The sequence below is a fragment of the Xiphophorus hellerii genome, chromosome 9 (assembly GCF_003331165.1).
Source record: "Xiphophorus hellerii strain 12219 chromosome 9, Xiphophorus_hellerii-4.1, whole genome shotgun sequence".
Lineage (NCBI taxonomy): Eukaryota > Metazoa > Chordata > Actinopteri > Cyprinodontiformes > Poeciliidae > Xiphophorus > Xiphophorus hellerii.
The window spans coordinates 27,522,278-27,549,337 of record NC_045680.1 but is presented as its reverse complement, the minus strand read 5'-3'; the positions used below and the strand labels follow the sequence as shown (position 1 = coordinate 27,549,337).

At 42.3% G+C, this 27,060-nt stretch overlaps 2 protein-coding genes across 6 annotated transcripts in view; one reads left to right on the top strand and one right to left on the bottom strand.

Annotated features, from left to right (window-relative positions):
• Positions 1–18,451, top strand: part of LOC116725155 (uncharacterized) — a 69,919-nt gene extending 51,468 nt beyond the window's left edge. The window contains exons 13-19 of one of the 2 annotated variants that reach the window (XM_032571040.1): positions 11,431–11,473; positions 13,620–13,734; positions 13,882–13,984; positions 14,640–14,709; positions 14,808–14,911; positions 15,007–15,258; positions 15,421–18,451. In XM_032571040.1, coding sequence (XP_032426931.1) covers positions 11,431–11,473; positions 13,620–13,734; positions 13,882–13,984; positions 14,640–14,709; positions 14,808–14,911; positions 15,007–15,217 — 646 coding nt within the window. In that variant the 3' untranslated portion in view covers positions 15,218–15,258; positions 15,421–18,451. Of the gene's footprint in view, positions 1–11,430; positions 11,474–13,619; positions 13,735–13,881; positions 13,985–14,639; positions 14,710–14,807; positions 14,912–15,006 lie in introns of both variants that reach the window. The other variant, XM_032571039.1, reaches the window with a different exon arrangement.
• A 603-nt stretch (positions 18,452–19,054) lies between these two features.
• The window catches only part of tbl1xr1a (TBL1X/Y related 1a), a 50,663-nt gene continuing 42,657 nt past the window's right edge, over positions 19,055–27,060 (bottom strand). For all 4 annotated transcript variants that reach the window (XM_032571043.1, XM_032571041.1, XM_032571044.1 and 1 more), the window contains 13 exons: positions 26,375–26,520; positions 26,039–26,264; positions 25,829–25,961; positions 25,605–25,746; positions 24,828–24,891; positions 24,543–24,640; positions 24,409–24,469; positions 24,203–24,324; positions 24,024–24,098; positions 23,467–23,594; positions 22,431–22,596; positions 22,253–22,354; positions 19,055–22,175 (listed from right to left, as the gene is read on the bottom strand). In XM_032571043.1, the coding sequence (XP_032426934.1) occupies positions 22,149–22,175; positions 22,253–22,354; positions 22,431–22,596; positions 23,467–23,594; positions 24,024–24,098; positions 24,203–24,324; positions 24,409–24,469; positions 24,543–24,640; positions 24,828–24,891; positions 25,605–25,746; positions 25,829–25,961; positions 26,039–26,264; positions 26,375–26,520 (1,490 nt within the window). In that variant the 3' untranslated portion in view covers positions 19,055–22,148. The remainder of the gene's footprint in view (positions 22,176–22,252; positions 22,355–22,430; positions 22,597–23,466; positions 23,595–24,023; positions 24,099–24,202; positions 24,325–24,408; positions 24,470–24,542; positions 24,641–24,827; positions 24,892–25,604; positions 25,747–25,828; positions 25,962–26,038; positions 26,265–26,374; positions 26,521–27,060) is intronic.

The window sequence follows — 27,060 nt, the reverse complement described above, 5'->3', positions numbered from 1 at the left end:
TATAGAGGGGTCACACTCTTAAGCCTCCCTGGCAAGGTCTATTCAGGGGTCCTGGAGAGGAGGGTCCGTCAGATAGTCGAACCTCGGATTCAGGAAGAGCAGTGTGGTTTTCGTCCTGGTCGTGGAACGCTGGACCAGCTCTACACCCTCGGCAGGGTCCTGGAGGGTGCATGGGAGTTCGCCCAACCAGTCTACATGTGTTTTGTGGACTTGGAGAAGGCGTTCGACCGTGTCCCTCGGGGAGTCCTGTGGGGGGTTCTCCGGGAGTATGGGGTACCGGGCCCTTTGATACGGGCTGTCAGGTTCCTGTATGACCGGTGTCAGAGTCTGGTCCGCATTGCCGGCAGTAAGTCGGGCTTGTTCCGGTGAGAGTTGGACTCCGCCAGGGCTGCCCTTTGTCACCGATTCTGTTCATCACTTTCATGGACAGAATTTCTAGGCGCAGCCAAGGTGTTGAGGGGATCCGATTTGGTGGCCTTAGGATCTCATCTCTGCTTTTTGCAGACGATGTGGTCCTACTGGCCTCATCAGGTCATGATCTGCAGCTCTCGCTGGAGCGGTTCGCAGCCGAGTGTGAAGCGGCCGGGATGGGGATCAGTGCCTCCAAATCCGAGGCCATGGTCTTGAGCCGGAAAAGGGTAGAGTGCTTTCTCCGGGTCGGGGGGGATGTCCTGCCCCAAGTGGAGGAGTTCAAGTATCTCGGGATCTTGTTCATGAATGAGGGAAGAAGGGAGCGGGAGATCGACAGGCGGATTGGCGCAGCGTCTGCCATCAAGCGGGCGCTGTACTGGTCCGTTGTGGTGAAGAGAGAGGTGAGCCAAAAAGCGAAGCTCTCGATTTACCGGTTGATTTACGTTCCCACCCTCATCTATGGTCATGAGCTTTGGGTCATGACCGAAAGAACGAGCTCGCGGATACAAGCCGCCGAAATGGGTTTTCTTCGCAGGGTGTCTGGGCTCTCCCTTAGAGATAGGATGAGAAGCTCAGTCATCCGGGAGGGACTCAGAGTAGAGCCGCTGCTCCTTCACATCGAGAGGAGGCAATTGAGGTGGCTCGGGCATCTGGTCAGGATGACTCCTGGACGCCTCCCTGGTGAGGTGTTCCGGGCACGTCCCACCGGGAGGAGGCCCCGGGGAAGACCCAGGACACGCTGGAGAGACTATGTCTCTCGGCTGGCCTGGGAATGCTTTGGGATTCCCCCCGAAGAGCTGGAAGAAGTGGCCAGGGAGAGGGAAGTCTGGGCCTCCCTTCTGAAGCTGCTACCCCCGCGACCCGACCCCGGATAAGCGGACAAAGATGGATGGATGGATGGATGGATGGATGGATGGATGGATGGATGGATGGATGGATGGATGGATGGATGGATGGATGGATGGATTTTCACATATTTGTTAAAACTGTCATTATGTTGTGACAGAACAGCATGAACTGACTAGTCTCTGAAAGTTACAGTAACCCTTCCATATCAATAGCTTTAGTAACTGTCTATCAACAGTCAAATGAAAACTTTTTTCCTTTACTTAAAAACCTACTGGAACTTTTTTCTCACAGACCTAATTTGTTTTCTATCAACTGTATTCCACATAGAAAAGCTTTTCCCTCTTCTCATTAAATTTCCGCAGTGATCTGAAGAGGTGATGATAAATCTGCAGCGTTGCTACGTCAGAGGGCAGCGCTTTTCAAACATAGTTATCCACTGTTTTTAATGAAATCATACTCAACTGGAAGCAGGAAGCTAACAAAATACACCTCTACACATGCCAAACTGCCCATTAGTCCTGCTGGAAGTTTCTGATCCCTATTGCTCACCAGTCCTAAAATTACAGTTTCAGCATTTTATTTTCAAAATTCATAATGCCACAAGCACTGCTGTTACCATGGGCAACACAAACTATAGTAGAATTAAAGTGAAAAAGCATGTGAAGAACATTCATGGAACTAAAACGACTTCAGGATAAAATGATAGGCTAACACAAAGCAAAGTATAATTTTTTCCACTGCTGAACCCTGTTTTTTTTCTGGTTGCTCTTTGCTTTTATAATTCTGCCCTGATGTGTCTCGCAGCAGGAGATTCAGCAGGGGGCACAATAAATTCAAAGGCTATGCAGCGCATAATTCAACAGACACACTGTTCAGGGGTGGTGTCTGCTCAGTATACAAGGAAAAGGAACCCTATGGCCAGTTTAGCAGTAGGAAAACAAGCTCAGCTAGAATTGGTGTTGGAGGGAAGAAATTAGCACACCGTGGTGTTCAGCCAGTGTGTCAAATTTAAAAAACAAGACGAAGAATATCTTCCAATGTGAGTGTCAGTTGACAAAATATTGGTTAATACAGCAGTATTAATATTGTATATCAATATTGCCCCAAATTTTCAAATTTGTGCATCCCTAACATTTACTTTTCTGTACTTGTAACTAACCTATAACAAAAATAGCTCACAGTCAACCAGGAAAAAATTATACAAAAACCTGAAATTATATTCAATTTAATAATAAAGCAGTAGGTCCACAAAGACACCTATAAAAAAAGAATATCTATACTCTTGTTTTAGTTTATGAATTCATATTCAGTCACTTTAATAGATGAACTCTCCAGCCATCTATAGTTTTTGTGTCCAAGGTAGCAACAAGATGTGGCTCCTTCATCACACACAGAAACACATATGTACCTCCGTCTGTTATCAAACACCTTTTCTTTTTTGTCGCTTAAAATTAGTCCACAAACTATCACTGCTGCTTCTACATCGTCATCCGTGTTTGATTATTCTAAATTCACGTTTGGTATGTTGGGGTTTTACTGGATTTTTTTCTGGAATTGGGATTTTCATGTGGAATCGGTTCTGTGGTGTGCTGCTCCTGCCGTGTGGCTGGACTCACAACCGATCGAACCTGTTGGACTTTTATCGGCTCTGTGGTCACTGAGGTTTGGGAAATCGGCCGACAATCCTTAAATCGTGCTGTGTGAACCAGACCTAAAACTCACAAGTTCTACTCCTCTCATCTCATCTCGACCACTGCTAATGCTCTGACTCTGGTCGCTATGGTAACGTTTACATATCCCTTCAAATAAGATACAAAATACAAATACGCCACAAAAATGAACATATTACTTTCGTGAAAATTTTAACTGATAACGACTAAAGGGAACCCTGAGCTTGTTTCTCTGCAACCAGACGGTCCCATCTACATTTATACTGAGATTACATTAGATCTGTCATCTGTGTACTAAGATGCTGGGTCATGGAAGAGAATTAGTGCACCAGATTTATTTAGGTGCATTAGAGTAAAAGAGGTTGATTCCATGTGCAAACCTAACTATAGACTTTAATGTTGTAAGCCTCTGTATTTTAACATTCTGTCTAGAAAAAAAACTGTCCAACTTAATTTGACAGAATCCCTGTGACCTTTCTGTATTAGTTCTGAAATAAGCCTCCAAGTGTATTATGGTCCTCAGAAATACTGAGTCAAACTGAGGCAGTAGAGTTGGTCTCCAGTGTTCAGAGCCTTGTTCATCAAGGCCGGTTTGCCATAGCTGGATGCCCAACTTTCTGATTCAAAACTGATCCTCTGCGAGAATTTCTCAATGTTATATTAATGAAAATTGAGGCTGACAGTTAATTCGCCCCCCATAAGGTCCACTTACTCTTGTCTTCTTGATTTGAAAATGTTTGTGCTGCACTGAGAGACGGCGAGGTACAGTGGTGCAGAATCACAGCCTGTGAAGGGAGCCATTCCTATTGTAAAAAAAACAGAATACACTTTGTCAGAAAACATTTCTGAGCAGAATGCTCCTTTTATGGCTTTATATTGTCAACAGCCATTCTGAGATCAGAAAAAGGCTGCAGCAGATTTCCATTTGTGCTTCTGACTCTGGGTGATTCTATATCGCTGATGGGCAAGAGTGACAGTGATGATACATCAGCAGAAAGCTGTGAATATGTGCAATTAACAGCTCTTGAGCAGAATATGTAATTATTTCAGAGTATCTTTGGATTGCAACGGTTCCCTGGCTCAGGCCTTCCTTTTCCATTAAAGCCTCTTTTATTACGCTGATTTGCAGAAAAACCATTTCATTCTGATTGTTTGGCATGAATTTTTATTTCTGTTATTCTCCACCCTCTTTCCCCCTTCAACCCATCACTGTTCATTGTTCATCTTTTAGAAACCCCCCCCAAAAAAAAAAACCCACTGTGACCCATATGGCTCAGACACCTTCAATGAAAGGTACGTCTTCCTCTCTGCCCGACAGGGTTTGAATGGAACAACATTGCCCTCTTGTGGATTTCTGTAAATTAGTAACCCAGGAAAAACAAAACATCTGCTCAGAGCACATTGTTGTTTATACCTCCATAAATCCTTTTCCTTTAACCTTGTTTCACTTCATCTGTTGACTCTTTTGAAACAGTTATGAGCTTTTAACACTGTTTAGATGAGGTAGGAGGGGGGATTAACAAAGATGAAAGAGAGTCCAGGGAATTCTGCAGCCTTGTAGTTTGCGTCACAATCAGCAGTTAATGTTTAGACATGCAACAGTTTTAGTGTTCTGACATTTGGGTGGGTAAAGGTTATTGGTTGAAATTTTGAAATGCTAATGTGTTTCATCTGCAATATCTAGTAGGTTTTTCTGTAGTGTTATGTTGGTAAAGATTACTAAATGTTAATGCTGCCAGGATTCTCTTGCAAAAAATATTTTTAATCTCAATGTAATTTTCCTGGTGAAATAAAGGTTGAATTAAATAAATAAATAAAAAAACAATAATGCTTTGCCTCTCCATTCATAAATGGAGAAGGTTTGCTGAAGTGTGTTGAGGAATCTGTACACAACAGAGTGACGTCACTCACAGTGTGTGGAGCCCATAAAGCCCTATGTAAGTCTGACGTCATTTTATTACACTGAGGAAATCAGGTGTTACAAAGACATTTTGAAATATGTCAGGAAAAATGAGAACAACAACAACAACAATAATAATAATAATAATAATACAGACCTTTGAAACAACATTTAAAAACAACATAATATGTAGGAGAAAACATAAGATATAGAAACCCTTCAGCTGTGAGTCTGACAATGAGGAACAGCAAAAACAAAAACAAGTCTATAATTTTAACTAAAATGTGCAGATTCATCATACTGTGATGATTTAAAAATGTCTGCAGCAGACATTTAAAAATGTCTGCTGGAGCTCAAACAGCACTGGTGTTTCATCCAGCACAAAGCAAAGTCCTTAAAGAGTGTTTGTGTTTAATATGGAGCAGTTTGTCTGCTCTGCACTTGAGTACTGACATCAACCTAATCATTCAACATCAGTGTTTAACCTTACATAAGCTCTCTTTGACAACCCATTTAATAAAATAGCATATTATGGGAAAGTCCATTTATGTTAGGAACTTCACCACTTAGTGAAACACATTATATACTTTAATTGCACACAGCAGTTTATTTTCCAGCTTTTATTAAGCACTCTGAAGCCTTTACTTTAAGAATAAGATGTAATTAAAGTTCATCTGCGTATAAAGGCAAGGGAACCCGAACAGTATATGCAGTGTAGCTTTGCATTCAACATGGCTTTAAACAGTGATTTTGACCAGTTAAAAAAACTGAGAGATGAGTTTAAAATCATGAAGAGAATTGAAAAAGAATTTAAATGGAAAATAATTCAACTTTAAATTTACTCAAATCTGTAAACTTTATTCTAATTCCTGAATTTGCAACCCCCAAGCTGCTACATCTACAGCCAGGAGAGTGTTTGAGATTCTTTTTATAACCCACTGTAAGAGCGAGGACTACTGCCACTCAGCCTGGGGAAGTGAAAATTACTGAAATTCAAGCACACATTGGAAGTTGGAGCACATTTTCTTTAGCTCCAGGTATCAGTCTAAAGGAGTCTAAATTATGAGGAAAATCCAATCATTACCATAAGTCTTCCCGTAGAGGGACCTAACATTTAGCAGAGCAAACTTGATTAAAATGCTTTTGACATCAGAGAAGGTCAGGAATCAAGATGTGGAGGTGAGCATAATCAAATTAGAATAGATGGTGCAAAGTGTGTTATGTCTAGTGGGTGTTAATTATTAGAGGTATAAAGGAAAGACTGGAATGTCAAAAGAAATATTTGAAGAAGATGTGGAGATGGAGGAACAAGCAAAAAAAAAAGAACCAGAAATCCGTTATTAATGGTGTGTGGGATGTATTAATTCACATAGAAGAGGGGTTGAAGTATTCATAAAATGTTAACATAGCTGTTTCCAGGCTTGTAGCTCACAGTTACAGTCATTTCCATGTCCAAATTGTAGTAATATGCAAAAAAGTGTGAAAGAAGAATGAGCATTAGGCAACACAGCAAATGGGAGGCACATGATGACTGATGTGAACTGGGTGAACTTAACTATCACAGTGAAATGCAGTGAAGTCAGGAAAACAGTAGCTTGGAGATGTAGAGTGCCTTTAAACCTTTTTTCAGTTTTAAATCATTCACTTATATGAAGTAAAACTGCAATACTTTACACAGAATATCTAGTTATTGTAGCTCCACAGACCCCTGGTTTGGTTTACCTCTGTTCTGAGGTGTTTTTTAGAGTAACTTGTTTTAGAGCAACTCGTTGTGCTGCGGTCTTTTTAAATGTGAATGAGAGATTTCACGCCCCGCCCCTCTCCAGGTCACAGATCGGTCCACTCCACCCCATTCAGCCATTTTTGTAGTCTGATAGCAGCAATACAATTATCTACTGGCAGAGAAAAATTTTATTCCAAAGTTTATTAAAGACGTCAACAACAGAAGACTTGTCCATTAGATGTTACATGTTAGAGCCAGAGTCTGACCCAGAGAATGAAGACGACCAACCTGCAGAAGCATGTATTCAAATGAATGCATCACAATGGTGTTGTTACTGTATTTACATCCTCTCTATACACACCACCTACCTACAATATGCAGCATAGTTTAACTGTAGTGTCCCAGCATGTCAGATACCTATTAAAACATTAATGCTACCACAATATGAATGAAGTCAACAAAGCCTAGACATAATTAAGGAGTCATCAAGAACTTCACTGAAAGCATTTGGATCATTTTTTCCCCCCCAAGACAAAAATGGCAAAAACAAAGCCAAATAATTGTATTCAAAACAACAGTTATATCCTCAATCAGACAAAGTGTTTAGGAAAATCCCTCTTGGTCCTGGCACAAGTCGCTAAAGCACTCGTTCTTAAGGTCCCCATGCACTTTGAAGAGGCTCCGATGCTGAGGGACGATGTGTGTTAATACACACTAGAACCAAACTTGTTGACTTGCTTACTTGCAACTTTGGCACAACTGAACTTGGACTACAAAATTGCCGCAGATCACAAAACTTAGCTAGAAGTTAGGACCTTGTTTAGCAGTTCCATAGCAAATGTGGCGAAGTCAGAGACAAGAAAATGTTTTAGGGAATAGAGAAAAACGAATAGACTGAAAAATATAATCCAAAAAGAAAAAAAGGCTATCTTTGCAGCACCAGGAGAAAATAAATTTACATTTTTTGCACTCTTAGACACTCAAAGTACACAAAAACGTTTGTATTAAAGCTAAAAAAGTGGATTTTGCATCACCTTTAAACTGGCATTTAGTTCAGTGTCCATGAGATGAAATTCAGAAGGATTTTTTTTATTGATTGATTTTAGTTGCCTTTGAAATTAACTCTTTGAGTGAAGTCTATAATGTCTGCGCATGTGAACCAGTCATGGGTGTGAATTATAACCTGTCCAATGACCGACGGGCTTCACATTTTCCCGTCGTTTAAAAAAATAACCGGTCAAATATGAAAAATATTCCGTTAACGTTACCTCTGGGTCTGACCAACGTTGTTAGTTTATTGCTAACAGGCATTCAGCACGCAACTCTTGTCTCACAGGCACAAGAACTTTCATCTGTTGATTCAGGAATGAACTCCCATATCTACCAAAATCTTTTAGAGTCAAATGTGGAGTCATCTGACTCTACAGCCATCTACAGTGAGCTGTAGTTTGAATCAAACTGGGTCATCAAGGTGCTGAAATGGCCTACTTAAAACCCACCCCTCATTTTGACTGAAAGGCTTTGGTAGAAAAAAAAGAACAGAAGCAAAAAGAGGATAGGAAATCTGGTAAAGGGAATTGAGCCAAAACTCCTCCACTGTCAGAGCAGTAATTTTTGTTTATTTCAGCAGATATTAAAGAGTGGAGACACATTCATTAAAATGTATTCATAAGCCTTCAGCATACGACTCTCATGAATCACTAAGCAGATAAATGCGTACATTTGTTGCTGTGTGTGTTTCCTTCCTGCTCTTTGTGAGTCGCTCCATTTGTAGCGTTGACCCGGCTGGAGTCGGGTTCAGGCTGGACTGTCTGCCTTGTTGGTTTTGGTTGATTTAAAATGCTGATGTTGCCCCCAGTGTGGCCTGTTCGCTTCAGCCTGACCCTGGAGAACCAGACCATGAGGAAATCTGCATGGCATGGTTCTGAGAAGGACCACGTTTCACATCAAACACATCCTCAATACGCCACCAGTACATCACACTGATTATCGTCACACTTACTAACATTTAATTAGCCTGGGTTTGTTACAGTGTATGGAGTAAGCAGCAATTTACGGAGCATCAGACCAGTCTGAAATGTTAATTATTTTATATCAAACATCATTAAATCCAGATCTTGTTATTCAGGCATAGTCAATTAATTTCAAGAAGATTGTGTTAATCGATTGTTATTTTAAGGAATCACATTGTGAATTGCCTAAATGAGAACAAATGTACAGCTGTCAGTTTGCTGGATCTGCTCAGCGAAAACTAATGTATCATAATGTGCTGCAACCTTCATGCTGGATCTAGTCATTTATTTCAGAGCTTTTTAGTTTTGTTTGAGGTTTGTAAGCCATAGGCGCTACCGTTGCAGGGGGAGGGGCAAGGAGGTGGAGGAGAAAAGTAACACTGCTTGAAATGAGTAAACACTGAAGAAATGAACATGTTTCAGGAAGTCAGTTAGTCTGGCAGAGGCAAAGCTCAAGAATGATGGGAAGTTGACCTCAGATGAGAAGAAGGCAGAGGCGACTGGAGAGTTAAGGCACATAAAAATTACATTTTGAGGGCATGTGGTCAGGCAGAAATTGAATGTGGTGGAACATTAAAGCTACAGAGCAAGAGATGATGTCACTGAAGGTCAAGAAGGAGGAAGAGGAGAAGCAGGACTCAGATCCACAGAGCCCTACCTGCTCTGAATGAGGACGTCCCCAGTGCTAATGCTAGCGTCCACAACCCACATTCCTAAAGAAGCTCCATGACGATGAGATCAGGGCAGCACTGACTGTCCTCTGGCTCTTCACATCAATATTCAACTATGTTTTTTTATGCATAACTTTGTGGACAAATTTCCTGTGATTTACTTGTATGTGTCGATTACCTGGGTCGTCGCCAACATCTGATGTTAGTCTGATCTCTCTGGCCCCATTGGAAATATTAAACTGGAAATAATCTTCAGTAGTGATTTTACCCACAGTAGAATCCTGTAGCTGTGATCACAACCTCTAGAGTCCTTCTCTGCTTTTGCAGAGGAGGTCTCAGTTCTGTTATTTAAACCTGCTGTGCTGTAGACAAATCCATAGCATTAGAGTTTAGAATGGAAGGAGTGATTCGTAGATTTATCAGTAACTCGCTGTGTGTTCCCTTTATTTTCTGTTGGTAGCACATTTATAATTTAGGCCATTCCTTCACTTTCTGATGTTTCTCTACTCTGAGAGCCAAACTTCCTAGTGGAGAAGAACAAATGTGGTCAGACTTTTAATAGAGACGTGGAAAGATAAACTAAGTTTGAAAGCAGATCTCAGTGTCACCAGGAACCAGCTGCATTATGCTGCCAAAACTATTCACTCATGTAGACCCTAAAATTATTGTATTCTGGTGTGTTAAAGGGACAGTATTATGTAAAATCAACTTTTTTGAGCTTTATGTCATGTTATAATCTTATTCACTCTTCAAAAACCTGGAGTGTTGCCTTGATTCTTTCATATGTTTGAGAAATCCCTTAATCTCCCATGGCAACCATTCAGCTGTGCAAAACGCCTTGGTGGACCTAGCTCCGCCTTCGAGACGCAGCTCCTCCTCTGAGCTACAGTTTTCAACCTCCAGAGCTTCTGCCTCACAGAGCAGCATTCCTCCCCCACTCAGCTCCTTCAGACTAGCCAGCAGCAATTAGCAAATACCTGGTAGAGCAGCTCATCTGTTGAATTCATCAGACTCTGGTCAAATTGTTAAAGGGTTAATAGAGGAGCCATGCTATGATGACTGCCTGAAGGCGGGGCTTCAGAAAGAGCAGGAGTTTTTAAAGAGATAAATACAAAGAATAGAAAAGGAATTCTGGGTTACAGAACCTCCTGCTTGTGACTCTAGTATGAAATCAGGCCTGTTAGTAACTTTACATCACAGATGACAGAAATCACGTGAAGGGTTCCCCAAGGCTCAACCTTGGGGTCCCTCCGATATCATATCTACGTAACATGATCCCACTAGCTCAGACTATAGCAAATAAGATGAGAACTTACCATAATTACAAAATTTTTATCTGCTCCTTTCTTTCCCTGAAATCTCTTCAAGAATTCAGTCCATTTGATGCTATTTTTTATGAAAACAGCATAAAAAGAACTTCTGACAGTATTATTCTAAGGATGAGTTCTAGTTTTGTAATACTCTCCTTATTGTTACACAAGGACTTCTGCTGATGTACACACACACACGCCCTCCTCCATACGCAAACAGCCCATCTGGCAGCTTTGTCACAAATGGCTGTTGCTTTGACTAGACGGTTGCTCTGCCTGGCAGGATGTTGGATCAACAAACCCTCTTTTGGCTGTCATGGTGGTTAAATTTATGGTTTAATGATTATGGGTTTTTCTCACATTTGCCAGGTCCTATTTCATCCACACTTAATGTAACCTGGGTGGTTTGAATTGTGTTCAAAGAAACAACAGAACGTTTCCAACCCAGGTTTTATTGCTTCATGCCAAGAACCAGCGTCATGTTTCACCCTCTGCTTTGTTTAGTTTCACAGGATTAGTTTGATCCTTCATTGAAAGAAATCTAATTCCAACACCTTTTGAAAAAAACACAAAGTGCAAGTATCTACAAGAACAGGAAGGGAAACTTGAAGCTCTGTCCTTACCCACTTCCCTGTTCCTGTTTCTTTAAAACTGTTCCTGGCTTGTAAGTTGGAGATGGGATGTTTTATCTTACCGTCTCTATGAGCGGTGTCAGTTTTCTCAGGCAGAATTGTTAAATGCTTTAAAGAATCTATGAACACAACACGATTAGACTTTTGCTGATGTGAGAAATATTTTGGTATTCTTCAGATCAACCAACATTCACTGTGGGTGTGTGTGTGTGGGTGTGTGTGTGTGTGTGTGTGTGTATGATTTCTCCTCAGGTCTGAAAAGGCTGGAGAGATAGCTACCATTCCATTGACAAAGGTGAGACTTCTCAAGAATCTTCAGTGTACGATAAAATCAAGAAATTATAACGAGTCCAAATTTTATTTTGCTAACCTTTTTCTATGAAAACTATGTTTAGTTTAAGTTAAACAATAAATTGTAGTGACTCTGAGATATGTGAAAAAGTGGGAGCTTTGATAAAAGTTAGAACTACACAGTAGGAGGAGCTCAGCTTCATTCAACATCGTTTAAACCTGATCAGACGAATCATAAACATATTGACAAATTGCCTCTTAAGACAAATCCTCAGGTTGACACTAAGTCTGCTTTACTTGACAATTGCTACATTATCAAGTACAGCAACACTGCCACAGTGTTGCTAGGTTGAGCAACACAACTCAGTCTTTACCATCTGTGACTATGAAACCTTTGTATATCTTCCCATGTTCAGCCCCTGAAGGCCTGGAGGAAATACACTCTAGTGTGTGAGTGTGTTTGTACATAAATGTGAATGCCTATAAGTCAGCTGATGTAAAGATCCATAATTCATGTGCAACTAACTATCTGCATTAAATAGAATAATTTAGACACCTATAAAACTAATGCTAGGTTTAGCTTTTCTATATGCTCCACTTTTTTTCCTCTGTGTTTTTCTGATGAACCTAAATGAATAACATGAGAAGCTGTAGAGGCTTTGGCAGCCGGCGCTCCAAGAGGCCCGTGGATTATAATAAAGGATGAAGTCAACTGGAACAAAAATGTGATCAACCAGTGTTTGGATTCAATTAGCCAGAAAACAATGCTTCCATTCGGTAAACAGCCACCTGTGGTGCTAATAAAAACACGCAGCAGAGAGCTGCAGGGCCAGCCAGCTCATTTAGTCCCAGTTCCAGGTCACACAACCTGAAAGGAAGGAGTCAATATTCTCCCCTCAGTGCTTCCACATGTAGAGCTCTGCTGTCCTTCAGTGCCTCTCACACCCCAACGGTTATTGGGAGTTTAGTTAGTTAGCAACCTGAGGCGGTGCTTTATTGAAGAATACATTTTTAACATTTCATACGAGTACAAATCTAAAAACTGTAAAACGCTCTTTTTAATCTGATATGTCTAAGTGTATTTTGTGAAACCAGTTGAAATCAGGAAACTAAAAAGATTGTGATTTAATCTCAGTCCACACAGAGCCAGAAATCTGGGAAAACTAATACATGTTTAGTTTAGTTGCCTTACCGTCCTCACAAAAATTCTGTTTAATATCACTAAAAATAATCATTAATAAAAGCTCCGACACATAGGAGATTTGACAAAACTGTATATTTGTGTGTGTCCATGACCTGAGGTCACATTCTGTGATAACTAATGCACCAGTATATCCACATACTTCCTTTGGCACAATTCCCAATAGAAATTGTCTTGTCTTATTAACTTTAATGCCTAACAGGAAGTTGTGGTTGTTTTGAATTATTCTGATTGGCTAACATAGGGTTTAGCTTGTCTGAAACGATGATATCTTTTTAAACCATGTTCAGGACATATTTGTTTTTTGAATTCCCGGCTGCGTGTGAGCGAGGCCTCGGTGAGAGTGTGGTCGTTCTGTTCAGACATCAGAGGTTTGCTACAGCCAGGTCTTTATAAAAAGAAATATCTCGGCCACTTCGGTGAGAGAAAACGACATCATGAAGACTAACAAACACAGCAGGCCAGGTGATGGAGAGGGTTAAAGCAGAGCTAAGAACATCCAACGGTCTGAGCTGCTGAAGGAACCATGTAGATCTAAACATGGAGCGTTTCACCTGGACTTACCTGGCATGGACAGCTTCAGTCAGGTGGCTCAGGGTGATGTAGAAGGAGCAGGTGAGATCTACCTCTCAGAAGTATCTGTTGACATGACAACCAGTCTGACCTTACAGAAGATACGATACATCTGGTTTATAGTGAAACAGTAGATCAGCAGGTTGGGGGTGAGATGTTGTGGAAGAAGATAAAACTCTCCATGTTAGAATGTTGGATGAAGACTCCATGTCTTTATGAAACATGAATATTTGAACCTGTGAGCGTTTTAAGGCTAATATGTCACTCACTGTCTGAGCTGTGATTTTCTAAACGCTGTCTATCTGGACCCTTGTCGGGTCTTCATTGTCATTTGGACATCCACCTCCTCCTCCACCTCCTCCACCCCTCCATGTAGATCATTAATGAGCGTTACAGGGCCTACTCCTGGGTGGCCCAGCTGATCCAGGTGTTCATCGCCATCAGCGTCACTGTGTCCTTCCTGGTGATGGGATCCGCCATGAAGCATACCAGTGAGTTCTGCTGCCACTACAGAGGCTCCGGACATTTCAGCTGTCAGTAGACGGGACAGTTCCCTGACTGCAGACCGGCTGGGGTTGCTCTGAGCTGCAAAATGTTTTGCTGGGTTTGGTTCTGACAGCGTGTTTCCTTCCTTCCAGTCGATGGTCTGGTGAGCTCTGTGTGGAGCAGCCGGCTGCAGTGGCTGGCTGAAGCCTGGGAGAGAAACTCACCAAGCAAACACCAGCGCTGCTCCGCCAGGAGGTAAGACAGGACGGCTCGTCTGGTGGAGATTTGAAATGATGATAGCTGAGAGTCCATGTTCAATCTGAGAACCAGGAAAGCTCCAAAAAGTCAGAGTCAAAATTCTCTTTATCGTAGCCTAAAAACAACCTCTGTTGTGTTATAGCAGTCGTGTGCAGGTTCAGGAATAATTCACTTTTGAAAGCTTGATAACCAAAGATTTATTTGTCTTCAAAATCAGAAGTTTACATGCAAAATGATTACTGTCTCTTTACACAATGAGGGAAAGCCCAGATGATCCAAGTTAACTGGAGGCTCCCTGGAACTCAGTGCTTTCTGTTTTGACATGAGTAGAAAGACAAAGGAAGAGAGTCATGGAGCTGCTGCAGTTTGGTTCATCCTGGGAACAATTTACTGAAGCCTGAAGGCTCATCTGTTCAGTTATATGCAAGTGTTGTGTTGTTGTCCAGGAATTATCTTGCTTCTTGTGAGAGAGAGTTAAAACCTGATCCAGCCTTATATCACCCGAGCGCTTGATTTGTTTCACCGCAGTGAATCATCAGCATTACTAGAGCTGAAGTGTTGTAACACAGAGACAGACGTTGGAAAAGTGAAGCATAAACTGTTTGGGTTTTAAAGTCGATTCATTTTCCGCTTTTGTCTTTTTGTTTCTCAGTTTCGCCCAACTCGGATTTTCCCTGCTTGGATTTGGGATCATTTTCATTGTGTCAGTGTGTGATCCCAGGGTAAATGACACACACACCACACACACACACGCCTGTGCCCCCCTACACACAGAGTAATGGTAGATTTGTGGGAATAATCTGTTCTCCTCCTACTGCAGGGTTTTGTTGTCATGTTGGACAAAGTTGTCTCGTTTTCCCTCAACACTGAAGTGGGCCTGTTTGTGTTCATCATGCTGAGGGAGTCCAGAGAAGAGCGATTCCAGTGAGTACCTGAACAGATGAGCCGCCTGCTCACAAGGCGCCGGGTGAGGTGTCCCTGTGGTGCATTCAGGCGCTTCTCTGTCTCCTGGTTTCCAGACACCTGGCCGTCCCTTTGCCAGTGGGGGAGTGTGTGTTCAGCCTCACCTGGCTGCTGCCCACGTACTTCCTGTTTGCAGTAACCTACGATATCCTGCAGACGTTGGCAGACGTGACCCATTACCTGCCTTACTACGGCCCTGAGCCGGAGCTGCACGTCTACAACGTGACGGGAAGCGTCACAGCAGCAAACCTGTCCTCCTTCCTCTGAGCACTCCGACGTCAACACGCCACCAAGCTGCAGCGTAGCAAGTGCTTTCTTCTTCTTTTATTTTTAACCAATTTTTAAGGAACAGTTTAGCATTTTTGATAAATATTTCATTGTCATTGCACTGCACTTTCATTCAATCTACTTCTGCATTCAGCATGGCCTAAAACAGCCTCAAGGGTGTTTTCCCTTCTCCTCCCCACCAGAGCCTCATGGACAAAAGCTGGTGTGGATTTTCTGAAGGAAACGCAAACAACCCGAGTTTTTACAGATAGAAACAGAGATGAGTAAACTGGCTCCAAAAAACTCTGAGATTTTGAAATGAATCTCAGAAACTTTCTAGAAAAAAACTGGAAATTTCTGAGTTTCAAAAGGTAAAAATGTTCAACGTTTGAATCTCAGAAAATTTTCAAATGTTAAAAGTTTTAGACTTTTGAAACTCAACATTTTGACTTTTGGAATGTTTACCTAGAACATTTCTGAGATTGACCTCAACATTTGAGTTTTTTCTCTCACAATTTTCCGACTTTTGGAGCTCAAAAAAATATTTGTTTTTTTGTAGAAAATCTCTGAGAATAATCTAATTTCTAATTTCTGAGTTTTTTGTTGTTTTTTTTTTTTTGTCAGAAATCGACTCCTCCTTTTTTTCTATCTACAAATGGCCCTAATAATTCTTTGTACGAGTCAGCTGTAGGAAGCTGTGCGTACACATGAATTCATGTAGATTTCTTTGATAAATCCATATGGAACTGAAAGCACAACACTAAATGATTAAATATGTGAATGCATGTAAGTATGCATCTGTCAGCCAACAGTAGTAGATGCAGGAAGCAGAGGAACTTGAAGGAATTGGAGTCTCAGACATTTCTAGATGAGTTTGAGGCATGAAGAACATTTGTCTTGTCTTCTGCTAGCGTTAGCAGGCAGCAGTAAATCAGTGGGTGGAACAGTCGGCCTGTTTATATTCCACACACCGTTCATACACAGCACAGAGTGCCTGGAGACAGCGCCTCCTACTGATGAGTATATTATGCGTTGTAGAGAGCGGTTGTTTCCTGACAGTGGCTGAGATGATTCAGAGGACACAATGTTGGCTAATAATGAAAATGCTATTTGACATTTGTCTTTGTAGGGATTCTGTGAAGAATCAGAGAAATAATTCTTCATCATGTCTGATAAACTCTCCTCATGGATTTGGATTAGAAACTCGTTGAAGTGAAATGTCAACGTTGCTGTCTGGGTGCATTTCTGGATAAAACACAACACACATTCCTGACCAATCACATGACACCACACACACACACACACACACAGCTCTGTCTTTTTGACCCGGCCTGGTGAGAAGAGGAGAACCTGTGAACTAGAGGACGAATTTTTCATCACACAATTCTGTCAATGAGAGCCGCTGTGGATGAACGTTTTCACACAGAGTCTGTGTGATGTCATGTGTGATTGGTCAGACGTTTATGGCTGTGTTTTATCCACAAATGCTCTTCCATCACTGTTTGTGGGTGTCGCTTGTGCATCAGATTTACGGGTGTACAAGAAACACAAAACCAAGGTTCCTGCTCTGGGTTTTTGTACGGAAGATAACAAAAATGGGATGAATTGCGCTGAAATTTTTAAGACATTAAAATACACACGTCTGTCTGTCTGGATGGATGGTGTGTACACCCCTTCCTTCCAGGCCATTAATACTTTCTCATGCCCATCAACAAGACGATGTGAATATTTCGTTTTGTACTTTGATGGGGCCAGTGGCATTCCTCTGGCTGATTCCTCTGGCTGATTCCTCTGGCTGCCAGTCTTTGTACATGAGGCCCCAGTCAAACTGGTAAAGTCCAGTTTGACTTTACCAAACTGGAACTATTTGGAGTGGGGTTCCTCCTCTCCTCACTTGCTGCCAAACATTGAATAATCCATCTTTATGCACGTTTAACTGATATTTGCCAAGGACTGTAGACAAGGAGACACTGAGTCATTCAGAAGACATTATGTAATATTGTTTGCCTTCTGGTATTATGTAAAATTATCTCTATTTTTTATATTGCATAATATTATAATGTTATTCCCTCATCAAAAACATACCTGTAATGTTGCTTTGTTTCTTTCATGCATGTTTGAGAAATCCTTAGATCTCCATGGCAACCCTGTGGGGTGCCCAAATGCTCAGTCTGACAAAGTGCTGCCTATTTTCATAAAGCTCCTCCTCTGAGGTTCAGTCTCCAGCTGAGCCTTCCCCTCCCCCACTCAGCTCCTTCAGACTAGCGGCAGCAGCAGTTAGCAGACCCCTAGTGGAACTGCACATCTTCTGAACTTCCAACAACTGATGTAAATGGCATAATGGAAGAGTATTGTTACAAGTGAAGTGTATCAGAGCGGTTTGGCCTCCTAATATTTTCACCTGAACGTTGGGCTCAGAATCTGCTGATGGAAGGATGAACAGTTCACCACCTGAATCCTCTGGAAATGAACTTTGAACTTCTGAAACACTGACTGGAAAGTTGGGTCGAAATGACAGCAGCTCAAGACCTGAGCAGTCAGTGTAGGACGACTAGCCGCTCATTAACTGTCATCTGTAGTAGAGCATTAGGAAACCTCCAGATTGTGACATTATTTTAAAATGAATTTAAAAAAAAAAACATTTTAGTGAAGAGTTCAGTCAGTGAGGTCATTCATCCTGTAAACGGGAGCCTCTGATGGGTCTATATGCTGGTCGTGGTGCAGTCCTGTCTGGGAACGGAGACACTCTGGACCTCACTCACAACAACAGTGTCCTTCAAAAGTCCTTGAAGGGAAAAATGTTTAGGAAATGCAGAAAAAGCAGGTGCTCAGTGGAATGAGCCAAGAAAACCCAGAAAATCACTGAAACAATATTGGGTCAAAAACTATTGGGTAAAAGTGTAACATTTCTCACCAGTCACCTCAGAAACTTTTGAAATAGCAAAAAATTAAAACTTAATGAATCTCAACAAAAAGTGCATCACTTTCTGAGACAACTGGCAAGATTACTATGACACTATTATAATTACAAATTGAGACAAAAGCTCCACACAGTCACAATGTTGAAAACAAAAGGTTACAGTTTGCCAAAGAACAAAGTGACCTTGAATTGTGGTTTTTGGGCGTTTTGAGTGGAACGTTATGCTGAACGCTGGCGCTGGTTTCATATGGTGGTGATGTATGGTGATGTTTTATAATCACGCTGGGATTAATAAAGTGTTTTTAATAACTGAACTCTCCATGTTGGGCCTTTTTATTGCATCCCAATATTTATTTATTAGATTATGGACTGTGGTTCTGAAGCACAGAACCTGCAGGGTGACGTCCAACAAGCTGTTCTGAGGTAAAACTAGGAAATGCAGAACAACTGTGGAACGTTGTCCCGTCATCCTGAAGGCTTCAATTCTTCAAACTTTTTTTCAGGTTTTACAGTAAACGGTCAAATCTGTAGAAAAACTGTAGAAACCATTGTTTTAACGTTCTGGACATTCAATTTTTTATGTTCTTTAATTCACAGCAGTATGTACAACATTCCTTATGGACATGAATGCCATAAGGATTTTTAACTTTGCTTTTTTTTGTTGTTGCATAACTGTTATTTTGAAAATGTCAGCAACTGAGAAAAACTAACATACTGTAAGTGTTTAAGAACATTGAAATCAAAGTTTTATTTTGTTCATAAACCCAAAATCAATTCTTTGTGTTTTGACATAAAATAAAACAAACACGACTGTCACCGATTTCTTTTTTTCTTCTTTTGTTGGGTTTTTTTGCCTCATTTATTACCCCAGCGCTCACACTTCATTTCCCCCACACAGAAAAATCAAAACTCAAACCTCTTATCAAAATATATTTTATTCTGCACTGAAGTTTTACTGATCTGACTTAAATGATGACACAGATGGATGAGATGCAAGCTGCAAAGAAAAACAGAAAACGCTCTGATGGAGCCCTGGGGACTGATCCAGACCCGAACGCAGCTTCAGCAACGCCCCAGCTTGTCCAAGATGGTCGCTTGAAAGTTTGGATTTCAGAACTTCAAATACAGTCAAGAAAAACAAACAAAAAAATTTTTAAAAAAAATCACACACAAGACGTAAACCAGGAACATGAATCAATCTGTGGAGTCCAGAAGTCCAGAGTTCTGCTTGGGGAGGCGGAAACACAATGTTCAGCAGCAGCTGTCAGAGGGAGAAGCTTCTGGAAGGTTTTGGTCCAGTAAAGCTTACAAGTTCCAATTCGCTCATCTTTCCTTTTTTAATTTGATCAGAAGTAGAAAGAGTTGATATTTTTAACATCAGAGATCAGAGACAAAAAAGCAGCTAGGTTTTATACCCAGAGTATTTTCTGTAAATGTCCTGTGTTCAGTTTCATGTATAAACCATGTCAACAGTTTAAAAAAAATAGCTGCAACCATGGCAACCAGCTCTGCCTCCAGATCTGATCCTCCCGTCAAACATCTGCTGTGCCCAGATCTGTTGCTTGGTTGGAAAATTACATTCATATTTCATTGCAATCCTGTTTTTTTTTATTATTTTAGAATTAAAGAGAAATTTATTTTCTCTGCCACTTGGACAAATGTTTCCAACAGATCGCGTTGTTATGGAAACTGATTCATTTAGTGGTTAATTGCTGTAAGGAAAAGGTAAAAAGAATCAAACCATCATCTGCTCGCCTCATGTTTCTAAATGAGTGAAATGACAGTGTGGCTTTAGAAGAGTAGAAAACTGAGCAGAGGTTTGGTGAGGAGCAGACTGGAGGTCAGAGGTCATGATGCAGGGAGCAGACCTGAACAGCTCAGGTTGCTGCTAAGAGCTCATTAGTTCTTCCTTTGTGAAACCTGCATGAACACGGGCAAAACACAGAGGATGTGTGGTCGCTATGGAAACACTCCTTTTCAGCCATGCTCAGTCATCATTAAAGAGACGTGAACATCTCCAGCTGATTTGTGGGGACTGCATGTCTGGAACGGCGTCTGGGGGATGAAATGTTTTCCTGCTGCAGCTGGTGGAACGGCACCAGTACTGTCCCAGTCTGTCCAGGTCCACCACTACACTGGGACCAGTGCTGCTTAAAGCAAGCCGAAGAATAACAAGTGAAACTGGAGCCGACACAACAAAGACAATTGTAATCAGGTAAAGATGTGACAAAAAAAATCATCTCCATCCGTTTTCTTTAATACAACAACTGAGTATTCTTAGATCAGCCCAGATGTTCACACCAGGTTTAAAGCTCCTTTCGTTCTGATTTGAACCGGCTTATTTAGGACCGTCAACACTGGTTGGATTAGGATGTTTTAAAAATGTTGAAACCTGTAAAGAGTTTTGCACCAACTGGATTCCTACAGCCCTTCCTGTCCTCAGCTGTTGTGACTGAAACATCCTGTTGCTCTGAGCAACAGCTCAGCTGAACAGAGGACAGAAAAGCCAAACAGCTGGCCGTAGAAATCAACCTGTCAGCAAAAACAAGACAAGAATTCATGAGAGAATCAGACTAGAGGAGCAAAATCCTGCTGATTCCAATTTTGGCAGATACCAATATCTTTGTCAGAATAGTTTCTAAAAGTCACTAAGTAGACAATGAAGAGGTGACCACTTCTAACCATGCATGTGCAGACGTGACCTGGTGGTCAGTCAGTCCTCTCTCACAGGAGAAGACGGTGTCTGATGTGAAAGTGGATAAGATTGGTTTTCCATGTGTGTATTGGCTGATCAATCAGATCCCAGGCTGATTTATTGGTGCAGCTCCAAGAAGAGATTTAGTAAATATTTCATGTTTCCTAACTGGGTCTTTTCTGCCAGCTAAGCGCTTATTCTTAAACCAGAGCTGGACTTCAGAGGTTCAAACATGGTGTATGCAAAGTTTTGGTTTGTTATTATTGGTCTCCATGAGAAGTTCTGGCCCAGCCCAACCAGTTGATCGGTACCAGTTGAAACACAAACCACTGCTGTCAAGAACAGCACTAGTGCCAGTTTCACACTGGAACTGGTTGAGTGGAAACCATTTAATGGTTGGAGCGATGGTACACTGTCCTGACTAAATCCACAGAGACGACATCTGCTGTCAGGTCACATTTCCCTCACAGCCACTGGAGGGCGCTGTACTGCTGAATGGAAACAAGTTATGACTGGAAAAAAGGGAAACTATTCCATTTAATTTAAAAAGCTGTAAAAATGACATGGAAAACAGTAGAAAACACACAGAGCTCCCAGTGCTCCCAGTAAAAATCAGAACAAACCAGCAGTCAGTCTGGACCTGGTTCTGGTTCTACTGCAGCTTCCAGGTCAGAACAGGAAGGGGGGTAAGGGGGGGACATCATGTGTTATTTGCCCGTGTGGATGAATCAGAGGAATCCAGTTTGATCAGCATGGTGAAGCTTAGTGAGGCGCTGCCACCTGCCTGGGGGGAGAGGGGAGGACGTCTCCATGACCTTTGACCCTCCCACATGATAAAAAATATAGAACAAGAGATCTGAAATTTAAAAAAAAAAAGAAACCCTAAGTGCCATCCTATCTGTGGTGGAGGAGCCGATATGTCCACAATAAGATCTGACTAGTAACATAGATCAACACGTTTTCATTGTTTTACATTTTGATGACGATGGGAATGTTTCCCAGATCAAAAAGCCAAACAGCTTCCATATTTTGGTAAATATTCCAATCCGTCACGTCTCTGCTCCGTTTCTGCTGCTCCCGCCTCTGCTTCTCTCTGAGAGTCTGACCCAACAGAGGGGGGCGCCACTCCATCCATCTGTCACTTTATCCCCGTGTGTGGACCTGCTGTGTCGGTACTCGCTTCCTGTTCCTGTGTCCTGCTTCCTGTAAGTCGGTGGGCGGGGCCTAAGCGTGAGCAGTACGCAGGGCAGGCAGGGACAGTCATTTGGCTATGTACACATTCATGGTCGGTCCATGGCTTCCAGCGAACAGCAGCTCTATTTCCGCAGGTCTAATACACACACCTGGAAGAGAAGAGCGGGAGGTCAGCTAGGGCATCGCTATGGGAACGAGCAGCCAATTCACAGCCCTGCGTACTCACAGATCCATCTGACGCGCTGGCTCCCACTTTGTCTCCCGCTGCATTCCAACACACCTCGAAGATCCCGCCCGTCCCTCTGTAGCTGTGCACTAGCGCCCCCGTCTGGAGGCAGAGGGTATTGTATGAGGCCACAGGAGGTCGATACAAGGTCGCAGCATCTACAGACTCGTCTGCCTACCTGTGTGTTCCAGATGTGGACACATTTGTCGAAGGAGCCGCTGGCCAGGTGGCGCCCGTCGGGGCTGAACGCCACGCTGTACACCGGTTCCTGATGCTTGGTCAGCGTGTGGATGCAGATCCCCCGGTCCACGTCCCACAGACGCACCGTGGAGTCAAACGATGCACTGCAGACAGACACACCCCCACACAGCTGGTTAAAGTTACTGAAATAAAACATTTGGCTAGGCTAGCAGAACCTGTTTAAAATTAGCGAGACAAACAGAATGCAGTAAAAAGGAGCAGCTCCTAATTCAGTCAGTAGGTTTGGATGCATCGCTTCATTTAATGTATTTCTATTGACTGTAAAATTGCTCAAACTGAAATTACAAGAATAAACTAGCTTAATGGATACATAGCAATTTTGAAAAACATTTTTCCATAAAAACGTTTTGCACTAAGATGAGATGGTTTTCACCCACAATGAAATAAATGTATTTTTTCCATCACACAAGTCACATGATGAACAGCTGGATGTAACTATTGATGGTAGTAACATGATGGTTTGTTTTTGGGGGTTTTTCGGTCAAAGTGCAGCTGGCTCCACCAGAGCTCTTCATAAAAACACTTCATAAAAAGTTGTGTGTCATTCCAACGTGCTGAATCCATAACTTTTCTGTAAAATCACCAACTACAATTTCCACAAAACGCAGCATATGTCGTCGCTCCCAAGTAGGCGGGGCTTGTTGCTCCATTGCCTGAATAAAACGCCGACGTCTCCTCTGATTGGCTGATCGGTCAGATCTAACACTATGACTGAATTATAAATATACCTCATGTAACTGTTTACATCCATCACTGCCATGATTTTTAATGACTTATTACATAAACTAACTTATTCACATGTCATTTTAATTTAATTTTTAATACAATGGAAACATCACGATTGTAAAATTGTGTTTTTTCGACATCAGAAGAATATAGAGAAAGATTTGCACACATTCATAATGGAAACACAGCCAGTGATGCACAGTCTTCTCACATGAACACATTCTCACCTGGCTAGCATGAGGTTAGCACTGGGATTGTTGGTTCCCGGTCCAGTAGGACTCCATTTAATGGTGTAGATTTCTTTGCTGTGGGCCTGCAGGTCGTGGATACATGAGTCCTGCTTCATACTCCAGATCTGAAAACACACACACCATACAACAACAACAACAAAAAAACTGTCACCTTCCAGGTTTCATAAGCCGTTAAGCTAAATTCCACTGAATATCCACAGTCAACATGTGCAAAAGAAACTAAACAAGATGCTTAGTTGTTTAGTTTGAACTGATGTTACACTTGGCCAGTGGTAAGCACCGCTAGCTAAAAAGCTAGCTGCGCTAACCCTAAAGCAGCAATCATAAACATTAGTTACACTGTCATTTGGATGAGCCACTCCTTGCTACGTGGATATGCTATATTGGTATCCATATCAAGTATTACTTCATGTATAGTATGCGTCTGGAATGCTTTTGTTAGTGGAAATGCTGTTGCCCATGGCAACTGGGGTGCTCAGGCTGTAGGGATGAAAACCTTGTGCTTTATGTGGAACGGAGACGATACGTTTTACCTTCAACGTCATATCATCTGAGCAGGATGCTAACAGGTTCCCCGTAGGGTCCCACTTGATTGCATTAACTTCATTCTGCAGAGAGAGAGAGAAATGAGGACATGTAGAAACAGAATAACATCGGTTTCAACATGTATGATTTAAAACCACAGAGAGTATCTGGCTCCACGTCCACTCACTGAGTGTCCCTGGAATGTCTTAATAGGCCGGTCTTGTCCCAGTTTACAGACGTGGATGCACATGTCCGTACTACAGGAAGCAAACGTGTTGTTGCTCTGCCAGTCCACATCCAGAGCTGGAGCTGTGGGAGACGGACAGCAGGATGTTGGTGAGTTCAACGAGATCCCAACAATCCCTATACAACCCATAGGAGACCCTGCTGTACCTGAATGGAAGGGGAACTGCTGCTTGGCCTCTCCTGTGTGAGCGTCCCATATGATCGTAGTCTGTAGGAACAGACGGAGGGATGAATCTGTGTGTCAGAGTCCAGACGTTATCGGCTTCTCATCATGTGCTTACCTTGTCTACTCCTGCACTCAGGATAAAGTTGCCTTTCTTATTCCACTTCAGGGCAAAAATAGGGCCTTTGTGTTGCCCCAGGGTGCTGGCTAGATTACCTGCAAGACGACAACAAAAGCTGATGTCAGCTGACACTGAGATGTTACATAATGTTGCCAGTAGATGGCAGTAAATAGGAGCAATAGCAATGAGATGATGATGAGTTATTACAGGATCCAGGGACATGATGATGAAAACTAGCTGATCGTGAACAAACATTTTTCATTTCCATCAAAGCCATCTCACCGTCTTTTGTCCATATTCTGGCAAAGCCGTCATATGAGCCTGTGGCCAGCAGGGTGCCCTCGCTCTGCAACACAAACACAAACATTACTGATGCAAGCAGAGCTGCAGATTCATGCTCAACTTATTAACCAACATCTGTCTGGAAAAACAAAAACGGACATCCATACTGCTGATGCTGAGTCACCATGGTAACGTGCCTAATGCTCCATGACAACGTGGCATGTGTCGGTGTGCATTTAGAAAAATGAGATGATGTTCATGTGTTGTGTCCATTCCTGTTCCAGAGGAAGTTTCAGTAAAGTGACAGTGATCTATTCCTCATCAACGCATACCAAGTGTTGAAACTTTTATTTTAGCTATCTGCCATTTTATGATGTCACTCCCTCATCAGGGGAGTGACATCCCTTCAGTGTCAGAAAATTCTTTTAAAATACTTTAAAGTCATTTTTATATACACAGTATTTTAATAACTGAAAGTAACAATTACATGACTGTAGGGTTGTAACAATTCATCGGATTAATTGTGTTTAATTAATTATTGAAATATTTGTTAACTAATTTAGTAATCGATTAGATGTTAACCAAAATAACCAAAGACCAAAATATCCCGTCAGCTAAGAGAGCAACACACTCAAAGCTAAACTGTCCAAAACGTTAAAGACAAAACATCTTCCGTCTGTAAATCTGTCCTACCCAGAATTGCTCTGGTTGGTAAAATGATCTGGTCTGAAGGCAGCGGCTTTAATTGGACCTCACAGCTTGTTGGTATGAACTCACGTTCCAGTCCAGCGAGGTGACGTCTTTGTTGCTGGGGACATCCTGTCCTCCTTCTCTGATGCAGTGCCTCAGGACCAGCTGTGTGGAGCTGCTGGTGCTGTTTTCACTCAGGTTCCAGATACGAGCCGTCGAATCCCCAGATCTAGACAGACACACACATACACACGTTACATCTTCCAGATTCTAGCTGATGTATAACTGTGGGTAGGGGAAGAGGAACTGACCCAGACGCCAGCAGGTCGCTCACTGGATTCCAGGCACAGATAAAGACCTCTGACTCGTGGCCCCTTAGGACCATGGCCTTGTTCTGAGGGATCTCCACGTCTCCATCCACCTCCATCAGATCCGAGTGGTTGTCTGTGGACACAGTTGGACTTGTCACACACCCGACAGATGTGGGCCGTGGCTTTGCTAACCAGAGAGCTCCTACTCACTAGCTAAGGCGTGGGCTCCGTTCTCCTCGCCATTGGCAGTGTTCTCTCCGTTCTTGGTGTTGCCGGCTATGCTGCCCCCTGCGGCCGACGCCGGCGCCGAGGCTGCAGCCTGCTGTTGGGCCATTTTGTCCCGGTACGCCTGCTGCCTCGTCTGGACCACGTCTGGCATCACTGCGTCGATGAGCGACAGAGACTCGATGGGTCGACCGTCAAATAACGTGCCGTCCTGCGGAGCGAGACAGGAGAGGACAAAGACAGGAAGTGAGAGCTGAACAAAGATGGAGCGCTCCGCAGCAGGACCAGGTGTAGCAGGAAGGGGAGGGGCTTGTTTCCCACCTCGTTGATGCTGACTTCAGCCTCCACATACTGCAGGCCCTTCTGGATGATGCTGATGAGGGCAGCAGGGGGCACCAGAGCTCCGTTGATGTTGGACTGGCTGATGTGGCTCTCTATGCCGAATGTAAATGCAGAGTGGGAGAACCCTGACAAACAGGAGCACAACAGAGTCTGTTTAACAGCATCGCCATGGAAACCAAGGCTCCCAGAGAAAACGGAACCCATTATTAAAGTTTTTTTAACTTAGGTTTTGAAGATTGAATGATAAAAAGTTGCTTCATCTTTCAGTGTCTTGTTTTGACTTTTATAGTGACAAACATGAAGTACACCCATGTTTATCTAACAGAGAATTTATTGTGAAGATGAAATATGCAAATATTTAAGAATGGTAGATATTTCTGGCTACAACTAATTAGTTTAATGACTGGCTGGGTGATCAGTGGATTCTCAGAAGTAAATTTATAAAATTCTGTCACTTTTGGTCGACACTAAAGCTTCGTTCCAGATTTTATGTTTGAAATCTGGAACAATCATTTGAGTCACCAAATGATGGCCAAGAAGAAATAAAATGAAAACAACGCCGATTAGAAATGAAGCTCTGGGTCGTCATCAAACCTGGAACACTGAACAGCTGAACTAAAAGCCTCTGTGTGGTTTCCTTCCTGCCTTTGCTCTTTTCTAACCCA